The 10,563-nt window shown below is 37.2% G+C and overlaps 1 protein-coding gene across 2 annotated transcripts in view; it reads right to left on the bottom strand.

Moving 5' to 3' along the window:
• Positions 1-2,108: 2,108 nt before the first annotated feature.
• The window catches only part of Cnot6 (CCR4-NOT transcription complex subunit 6), a 40,864-nt gene continuing 32,409 nt past the window's right edge, over positions 2,109-10,563 (bottom strand). For both annotated transcript variants that reach the window (XM_021177136.2, XM_021177137.2), the window contains exons 9-12: positions 9,850-10,004; positions 8,632-8,862; positions 6,506-6,708; positions 2,109-4,754 (exon numbers count right to left, since the gene is read on the bottom strand). In XM_021177136.2, coding sequence (XP_021032795.1) covers positions 4,542-4,754; positions 6,506-6,708; positions 8,632-8,862; positions 9,850-10,004 — 802 coding nt within the window. In that variant the 3' untranslated portion in view covers positions 2,109-4,541. The remainder of the gene's footprint in view (positions 4,755-6,505; positions 6,709-8,631; positions 8,863-9,849; positions 10,005-10,563) is intronic.

Raw genomic sequence — 10,563 nt, 5'->3', positions numbered from 1 at the left:
TAAAAGCTGAAAATGTTATACTAAATATATTTTCAGCTCATATTTTAGATAACTATTCCCTCACAAAAAAAAAAAAAAAAAAAAAACAATAGTTAGAATTTACAAACTATACTTAGTTTTTATACTTGCTTTCAGCAAATATTATACTCGGGTTTATATAATATGTGTTTACTCTAAGAACCTAACATCATTCTCTCTAGTCGTCTGATTTTAAACATTTTTTTTTCAGCATGCATAACACAAAGCCCATGGAAGTAGTCATTCCTCCCTCTCCTTTTTAAGAGGGATGATTGGAAACCACGACCCTCTTGCCTCAGCCTCTGAAATAGAATGGTGTAGTTTCAGAAAGGAACTCAACGTTTTGTTTTTAAACTGTAAATCCACTCATGAAAACCTTGGAAATTAAAACCTTTTTAAAGGTTATACATACAACAAAATTTAGACATTAACAATAAGACCTTTAATAATTATCATAACCTCAACACAATGCTTGCTACTATATTTAAATCATTTATTTAAAATATATGTCAGTGTCCTTCCATCACATGACCTCGTTTTTATACCACGGGGTATACAGCAACAACAAAAACCCTAAAACGTAAAAGTCTGACCCATAACCTAAATATAAAATTGAACTTTGGCAAAAAAACAAAAACAAAAAACCAACAACAACACCCGAGTGTTACAGAATAACACAGCCCATGAGGAAAAGTGTTCATAGCACTTCACTGTACCGTGTGTGCCTGTCCCCGGCTCACTTCCCCAACCCCGGAAGGGTGCACTGTGACTGTCCCAGAGGACTCTGAACTGTAAATGCGCGATCTTCTGATTAACACCTGTTTTGGAAGCCTTAGTGCTAGAGCTGTACAAACTACACTTTTAAAATATTTGAAACAGATATTGAATTTATTGGTTGGCTATGAGTAGGAAAATACATCGGTAAGGAAAAGAGACCCTGTATATAAATATAATACTAGCTAGTTACAATTTGATCAAGAAGAGTCCACTGAAAAGAACAGTAAAAGCCCTTGTTACCACCAGTCCGTACGGTGTAAATTCAGTTTCTCATCACCCTTATCAAGAGCTGCCTAGGCAGATGTGACATTCTTGAGCTTAGTGCAGAAGTGTGCTGGGTTCTGTTACACAAATGGTAAACAAGAGTTAGCCCAGTGCATTACACAACATCACGTACTGTGAGTAAAGACTACTCTATTTTAGACACTACATCAACACACCAGTTTTTAAAATTTATGTAACCAAAAGGAATAAAGCAAACATCTTAAAATACTGCTTGTGGTTGGAGGACACCTGCTTATGTTCTATTATGGTTGACTCATCAGAAGACTGTACTGTCCTGCCTGGCATGGCTTGGTTCTATGACGTGACCACCAAACTTCAGAGTCATGATGGAAATGAGTTCTGTAGTTTAAATAGTGAAAAAGTGGAACTCTTAAACCATGAATGTTATTATTGGAAAATGGAATCTTAAGAGGTTTCAATTATAATTTAAAGATTTAGAAGTGCATTCTACCCAATTTAATTATATCTTTAGGTTTCAAAGTGCTAATATGAAATAAATTTTCCTGGTTGACCCCAAATCAAATAAAAGTACAAACAAAAACAATTTTTGGAGATGCCTATGTTTTGGGATTATTAAAGCTGCAATCAACAATTTACTTCTAGAACTTTAGTTTATACTATGCCATAAATTAATTTCAATGAACATTATTTAAATTCTCAAAGCATAAATAATTACCACCAATACTGTAAACTGTACTTCATAAGATTTACAAAGATTTGAGTGCCTCCAATCTGCTCATCTTTAGAAAGGGAAACATATTCCAAACACTCTGTAAAACACTCCTAAGATGTACTTATCAGCAAGAACACTGAAATTACATTATAGCAAAACATTACATATATTTATTACAGAATTTTTCAAAAATAATCTACATTATGAAAACTGACTAGTTTTATGCATTTTAAGTATAGTTTCTTGGAAATTATTTTGGACACAAAGCATTTAAAACATAAAACCTTGCTTAACAAAGTATCAGTCTATTTTGGTGTGAACATTTCTTGATAGATTCAAAATATTTTTCTTTTGAAGATTATACTTGTAAATCTACACTCTCTGTTCAACTTATCACTATCTAAACAAGGTGGAGATGTTCAAACTGACCCACAGAATGCAGTATGCCTAAAAGAGGCAAAACAAGTACTTTCAAGACATAACAGGCAATTATATCTTACTATGCTGCCCCCAAATTCAAATATATTGTAGACAGTAACAAATACAGATGAAATGTTTTGTGTAAAGCTCAAACCTTTAGCATCTAACAAGTGCACTCTAGTTCCAGCATCCATGAAAGGAATACATCATCCACTAACAAATGCAGAGATGAGTAAGTGCTCCTCCCCTCTCCCGGCACCACACTCTCCGGACCTGTGCTGCTCTTAGCAGGAAACGTCACAGGAAAAGTGGGTCCTCAGTCCCATCAGCCCACCTTCCCTGGAAATTGTCATGATGCACACTACCAACACAGTGTTTAAGAAAATCGAGTCAATACATCTCATATTCACACTTTACAGAGACAGAGACGGGTGGGGGTGGGGGCAAGACAGGACAAAAAGCCATTGGAAGTTATGTACTGGTTCTACACCAACCTGTTGATTACAAACTGGACGTGTTTGGTGCCAGCACAACTTAAACAAAGTAAAAATCCACAACAAACAAACCCAACATTACAATTACGATTAAACAAACAAAACAAAAAACCTTAAAGGAAAAACAAGGTCCAAGATATCAAGACCTTTAGAGAATTTCTTAAAAAGAAAAAATTCATTTATTTAAACAGTATGTAATTTTATTTCCTCTTAAAAACAGCATAAGCAATTAAATGTCTTCTCATAAAATTTTGAGTCATCCAAAATGGCTCAGTCTCTGTATAAAACTGTTAACACTCAACAGTTCACTTAGTGCCACACGGCGTCCTTCTGCTCCACTGCCTGCAGTTGAAACAAAAGCAGCCAGACAAGTTCCCTCTGAATTCATTTGATTTTGAGAGAACTAACGACTGAGAACAGAACATATACAAGTTAACTTTGTAAAGTTAAAGGTGACTTTAATCTCTAATCTACTAATGGCACTATGGGCAAAATATAGGGTACAGTATAACTTTTATCTTGGTTGACATACTAAAATTCCTTAGTCACTTTAAAAATGATCCAAACAATTGTCTTAGGGAAACTGTTTTGAAAATGCATCTAATTTATACTGCTTCATAAACAGAAAATTACTCTTCTTTAAAAAAAAAAAGGAATGATTTTTTAAAAACATTAAGAGAATAAGAAAGACACATGATAGTGGCACTCTGGGTGCAAGGACACCAAGAAGCAGTGCTTGGGCCTGGCGAGCAAGCCCAGGACCCGTGAGCATGTTCCAGAATGTGCTATCCAACGCTTCACAACGAGGAAAAGCCACAGCTCATACAAAAGCATTTCCATAAAATTCTCACAAATGTTAGTTTTTTAAAAATATAAAAGATGCACAGATTTTCTCTGCATGCACAGGCAGTGCTCGGTGAGAACAAATTTAGGCAGGCACAGTGGAGACAGAACAGAAAATGTCTCAGAAAGGACTTAGAAGCTGTACCTAAGCAGCTGTAATTTTTTTTAACATAAAACTTAAAGACTTAAAAATACCAGAATGTACATATGTCAACTGTCATCTTCAGTCCATTAAATGCCTACAGATCAGCTTATCTGTCCTGGTAGAAAGTTTCCATAGAAATTCAGGAATTCATACATAAGTTGCCTCTGGTCCAAGAAAATATCCCAAGGTCTAAGCAAACTTACATTTAAAGAGTAATGTTCTCAATTTAAAAATAAAGTAGTACAAAAGGGCTAACAAAACCCCAACAGTGCAAATCACTGCAGAGAAAGTCTGATGCAACTTTGTTACCAGCTGGCCTTCAGAACACATAGGACACAGGTTAAAAAAAATTAGCCTTAGTTTACAATACAACTGTTTTCAATTTTGCTTTTTTTTTTTTTTAGTACAAAACTTCATAAATCAGGTCTTCTGTGGATCATATACAATCATAAAGGCTAAATTCAAATTCTACATTTTACAAACAAGTCTGAAAAAAGAGGGAGTAAAGTCTGGAAGAACGGTCTCTGATGTTACTACTGGCCTCAGAAAACAGTGCTGTGGATTTCTGTGCAAACAGCACACTGCTCACACATCTTCCTATTTCAAGGCATGACAAAACACATTGGAGAGAAGAAACAGGAAAATTACTTGTAACAAATTAAAAGGTGTAAACACACCAGTCCCTGTCTAGCAGTATATAAAGTACACTGGGCTCAGAATTTGTCTGTTGCTAGCACCTGGCTTTCATACTATACCCTTTATCAAATAACCAGACTGAAAATTCAAATGATCATTGAGAAAAATCCCTAGTGGCCATACCTCACTCCCCTATATTCAGATTTTCACGAGTTTACAAGTAAATCTGAGGTCCTCTGAAAGTACATGACTACCTCCTGCCAGGAAGGTGAATGCCATTAACTTGGGGCAGGAAAGGCAGTAAGAGCTCCAATTGTGCAAAAAGTGAGAAGTGGTCAGAGGGAATAAGTGGATGTGGGCAGCCGCTGATGTTATTCTCGACTAGCCAATGGTGATCCAGAGGTCCCAGGATGGCTAAAGTATTCAGCTGAGGTTTAGAATAGAAGATGTAGTCAATTATACCCTGGAAAACAACAATAAAAATGGTAAGCTCCAATCAAGGAAACACTGAAATAACAACTGTTTTCAAGATATAGCTTCAGACGTTTTATTTCGTAAACAAAAGCAATTTGCTAAGTTGAAGAAACGACAGTATGCGCAACACATGTAGCCCTACATAAGAAAAACAGAAAACAGAAAGAGTCAAATTGTGCAAAACCAACCAGTCCTGGATAGATAAGCTCTCTCCTAACAACCTACAAGCAACCATGTTCTCCTTGCCACCTGGCTAGCTCCTTACCAAGCACCAAACCCTCCTAAGTCCTGCAGTCACCCCTTCACCTCCAATACTGTTCTTTTCCCTTGCTAATGTTAAAGTATAGGGACATACTCATTTATATTGTTGAGACTGACTATAATCTTCTTAAATGTGCCCCCCAAAGGTCCAGATGTTAAAGGCTTGGTACCCCAGGCAGTGCTGCCGGGAGATGCCAAGAACCTTCAGGGAGGTCTTTAGGTCACTAGAAATACACTGTCGAATAGGATTATGAGACCCTAACTCTTCCTCTTCCTTTCTCCATGTTTTCTTACTGGCAGCCAAGGTGAGCAATCTGCTCTATCAGATGTCCTCACTATGACACTCTTTCCCAATACAGAGAGAGGCCCACAGCCACAGTACAACTTGATTATGTACAAAAACCTTCAAAAAGAAGAGCTAAAATAAACCTTAAAAAAAAAAAAAAGTAACAACCCCAAGCGTTTTATCACAGTAACAGGAAGTTACCTGATCCAAGGTTCGCTTTTTACATGAAGTGTGCTGCTGCACACTTGTAATGCCATCACTTAGGAAGCTAAGAGGAGGAAGAATCTGAGGCAACTGTGGGCTGTGTAGTGTGACCCTGCCTCAAACAAAAACAAGATGTCTTTCCCACTCCGTCAGAGCTGCCCGAGTGCAGACCTATGTCCATTTTGTGTATCTTCAGCACTACTAGGTAACATGGCACACAGGAGTGAATATGCCGGTTTGGGGGCTCGCCTCCATTAGCTTCACCCTCCTCTCTCATGTGTTCAGCTAAGGACAGTAAAGCATATTCAAGTGTTTTCTTCCCATCTCAGTTAAACAAACAAACAAAAAACAAAACAAAAATGTCTTCTCTACTTTGGTCACCACCCTTGTCTTCCCAATAATCAACCTGCCTGTGAATATAAACCATCAGCAGTACTAAAATGATAATTATTGAGAAAAGGTGTCCATGCTGCAAGCTATTAGCTGTATAATAGAGCAACTGTGTAATAGAACACATAACATACTTTCAAAACCAAGACTAGGGACAAGCTTAAGAACACTTGCCTAGTAAATTTGAGACCCTGCATTCAATTCCCTGCACAGAACACACACACACACACACACACACACAATGTTTAAAAGTGGCTACGGTAATCCACCTTTTGGCATTCAAAGGCATTTCAGTTAAAGTGTGACAGAAGAACACAAAGTACATACTACAGTATATGGCTTTTAGTGACCAGTATTTAAGAAATAAATGTCAAAAAGAGCAAAGAATAACCAAGGGCTGCCTTGCAGCCACCTTTCACCTGACTTTTACTCTGGAGACCATTCTGCTAGGTTATCTAGAAAGACTGACACCAATCTCGTCTGTGCTTGTCTCCAGAAGAGTGACTCTTGCTGCTCAGTTCCAGTCAGAGCATACACTGGTATTTAAGACTTAAGAAGCTACAAGACATGCTGATAAAAATGAGGCTGTGAAAGCTCACCTTGAAATCAAATGTATAATTGGTGTAAGGCATCAGGCCATTCTCATAGGCACTCTTTAACTTGAAACCATGAGTGATCCTTCCATTGGTCATCCCATTCTTCCCATTGCAGCTGAAGTTTGTGAGACTTTCATTGTACCTCAGTTCCTTGAAGTCTTTATGATTTGTTTCCACCCCACCGGTGCTCAGATACTCAACAACACCTAAACAAACAGAAATGCACTGACATTTGTCAAATATACCACACAGAAAACAAAATTCGTAATTTGTCATCATCTGTCCAAATTCAGCCTTATGAAATTATAATACCCAAATATTTTACATTTTAGTTTGTTTAAAACTATCTGACAAATAGATGTGTCTTCCCAAATCCTTCTATGGTTAAATCAAACAAATGACTAGAATATTCCCGCTTAACTTCAGACTTAAGAGAAGATCACAATCAAAATAGTATACAGGTTCCCTCATGTCCTCAACTATCCACAGGGCTACGCAACCTGACTCGGGGTTTTACGTGTCATCTTTTTTTTTTTAAAGATTTATTTATTGTTATATGTAAGTATACTGTAGCTGTCTTCAGACACACCAGAAGAGGGCGTCAGATCTCATTACAGATGGTTGTGAGCCACCATGTGGTTGCTGGGATTTAAACTCAAGACCTTTGGAAGAGCTGTCAGTGCTCTTAACCATTGAGCCACCTCTCGAGCCCTTTATGTGTCATCTTATTATCCCACCAAACTGTGGAACAGAATGTCATCAAGTTAAAGAGCAACTTCACTATTTTCTTAAACTCTTAATCATAAAGTAGGCTCTACAAGCATATTTTAACCTTCCCATCCCTCATTCCCTCCAATATTTTGCAATTAGAGTGTGGAGCAGCATATGGAGCTCTAAGAATCCCCACTCTTCAGCAGCAAGGATCCCAGACTGCTTAAGGACTTGATGGCACAGGGCTAAAGGACTAGAGTTCTCAGGCACTTTTTGTTGCCCATGAAAACAAAATTTAAGTTTCTTCCTCATGGCTCTGTTAATAATAGTAATAATAATAATAATAATAATAATAATAATAATGTATTATCATACTTGACAACTATCAATATAGTTATACATGCATACTGTCCGATGAGAAAATGAACAGAGCTGGAACACAGTGAACTGTCTAGTTTGCTACTAAAAGGGATCGGGTTTATTCTCTGTGCTACTTATCCAGAGGAAGTATTTAATAAGATCAGGCTTTCAGAGTCCTACTTAATGACAAAAAAAATCAAGATCAAGGGTCTTGTTCTTTTTTGTTGTATCATATAAAACAAAGATTATCTTTATGATAAAAGGTCTTAATTTCTAAGATATACTTTTTATAAAAGTCATCAGAAGAAACAAAATTTGGGATTCTGTAAGTTAGTCAAATATAACTGTGGTCATAGTTTACCACCAGCTAGAATCCCAAAGAAGTTATCTTTACAGCTTCTAAACAGTCTGGATTATAAATGTCTCAGGGAAATTAAAACAAAACAAAACCTGTTTCTAACAAGCCATTTCAAGTCATCAGCCTGGAATCTGGGGGGATGGTGACACGTGTCCTGTGGTTATACCTACTTAGAAAGATTTCTTGAGTTTAAAAACCAGCCTCAAAAAAAAAGGGGGGTAGGGGGTGAGGAGTCAGGGAAGGGGAGATCACAGAGAGAATGAATGAGCAGCACCTATCATCACTTCCATAGGTTTCTATACCACTACTTCAGAATGCCCTTTCCCTGTTGCCCATCTTATAGAAAAAAAATTGTAAAACCTGTACACAGCTGCCACTACAAAATGAATTTTCTTTTAGACTAAATTCTGAATTATCAAAAAACAAACAAACAAACAAACAAACAAAACATAATAGGCTGCTGAGACGGCTCAGCAGGTGAAGGTGCTTGTCCCAAAAGCCTGATCACCCGAGTTCTACCTTCAGAGCCCGTGTAGTGGCGGATGGCAGGATTAACTGCATAAAGCTGTTCTTTGATCCTTATGAAAACCTGGACACACACATGCACTTGTGCACAGATATGCACATAGGTTCTTTATATATAAAAAAAAATCTGTAAATCAAAAAGTAGCCATTCCATAGAAAATATTACTTTTCTCACCAGAGTCTGGCAAAGAATTCAGATCTGCACATAACACAAGAGGAATAGTTCCACATTCTCCCAATACGCTGGACTTGAGGCTCCGAGAGGCTTTATCAATAATATTCTTCACTTCTGAGAGGAACATCATAGTTTGTACCAACTTCACGTCTGAGTACTCAGGGTCCCAATGCATATGAGCATTAGCCACGAGAATAAGTTGTTTTTCTGTTCCCAGATGTGGTTTTCCAGCTATAATAGATTAAAAATAAAACAGACATAACCTGCTCATTGGTCTACAGCTTCTTACAGTGTCTGAAAACAAATGAAATTTCAGAAGATAATCTAACGTATCTAACAATTTCCTACCCAATCACTGAATCTGATACACAACAAAGCTAAGAACTGATTTCTACATTAGTTTGATACTTCCAGCACTAATGCCTACCTAGATAGACAGCTCATGCCAGCTATTTTTTGAAGTACTAAATCCAGTCTCTCATATTAAATCTAAATTTTCTTAGATATGCACTTTTTACCAGTTATAAATTCTTTGGCCTGTTTATTTCCTCAGAACTGGAGAATGAACACAGATCTTGTGTAGACTCTGCAAATACTAGCATTGGGACATGATCCTCAGTCACTAGATGTTATCTTTAAATTAAATATCCCAAATTCCACAACAAAGAATGGAAAAGAATTCAGATCTGTCCATTCCACAAGCAGAATTTGAGGCTCTAAGAGGCTTTATCAATATTCTTCACTTCTGAGAGGAACATCCTAGTTTGCAGCAACTTCAGTGATGGAAGTTTCGGTTGTCAGGGTATACAACCCTCTTAACTTTTAAAAGTAGTCAACCTTCCCCAAACTCAAGACCCTTAGCATAATTACTGACTCATAAAAAGTTAGCTTTACCAAACACCCTCGCTGATAAGAAATCATGGGCGCTTATGAATTCTTATCCCTGAGCAGCTGTGTCAATTACTATCTACCTCAGTGTCTTAAAACATCTTTGTTCTTTATGCCTTCTCAAGGTTATGATTTTTTGGGGCAACAAATTTCTCATCTTTTAGCCTTGTGATAGAGAAAATGATATATGATATTTAGAAAAGACAAATAGTCAGGTGTTGGACCAGCCTATTAAACACAGAGATTTCTGTTTTGAAGGTATCTACTTGGAACTATTAAATTTGGGAAGACGGGAGTGTCAATTTTACAGGCAGTGAAGCCATCACTCACATGACATTTCAATCAATTCCTTTCGAAGTTCTAGCAGTACTGCAACTCCAATGTTATCCTTTGTCATGACTCTGTTCAACATGGCTTCAGACCCTTCTGAATTCGCCATTGCTAGCTGATTAAATTCAACTGTGTGTTTCTGAACCAAAGTGAATCTGAAACAAAGCATAAACATGGGATCGGGAGTAAGACATTAGCTCTGAGGGAAGAGTCTTTCTCTAAAACTTTATTACCAGATACAAAAATCACTTCAGTCACATTGTGGAAAATTCTCCACAGTACCAAGCTCCCCAAATTCACTTAAGGCTGTTTCCAGCCTAACCTGGCTTGTCTTGTGTTACTGAGATTGAACTCACCGTGCATGTTAGGCAAATTCTCTAACACTGGTATATATCCCCAGACTCTAAACACTGACGTATATTCCTACATCTTAAGAGTTGCTTTCAGTTTGTTACAGATCTACAGATAAGACCTGGAAATACCTTTACAACTTAGCACGGTATAGCTGGTCATCTTTACCATCACTGCTGAAATATTTCATCTCATAATTTTTAAACAATTATCTTCCCAAAACATAGCTTTCCAAGAGGGAAGATTACTTGCGAAATATTTCAATTAACAGCAGAATAAAATCCCTAGTAAACCACCCAAAGAAACAGCAGTACTCTCAATATGCCCCCAAAACAAGTTATTTAAAAAACAAAACAAAAACCA

Source organism: Mus caroli, unplaced genomic scaffold (assembly GCF_978045245.1).
Source record: "Mus caroli unplaced genomic scaffold, Mus_caroli_1 scaffold_13, whole genome shotgun sequence".
NCBI lineage: Eukaryota > Metazoa > Chordata > Mammalia > Rodentia > Muridae > Mus > Mus caroli.
Note: the sequence above shows the minus strand (reverse complement) of the source record. Positions and strands in the feature narration are given on the sequence as shown.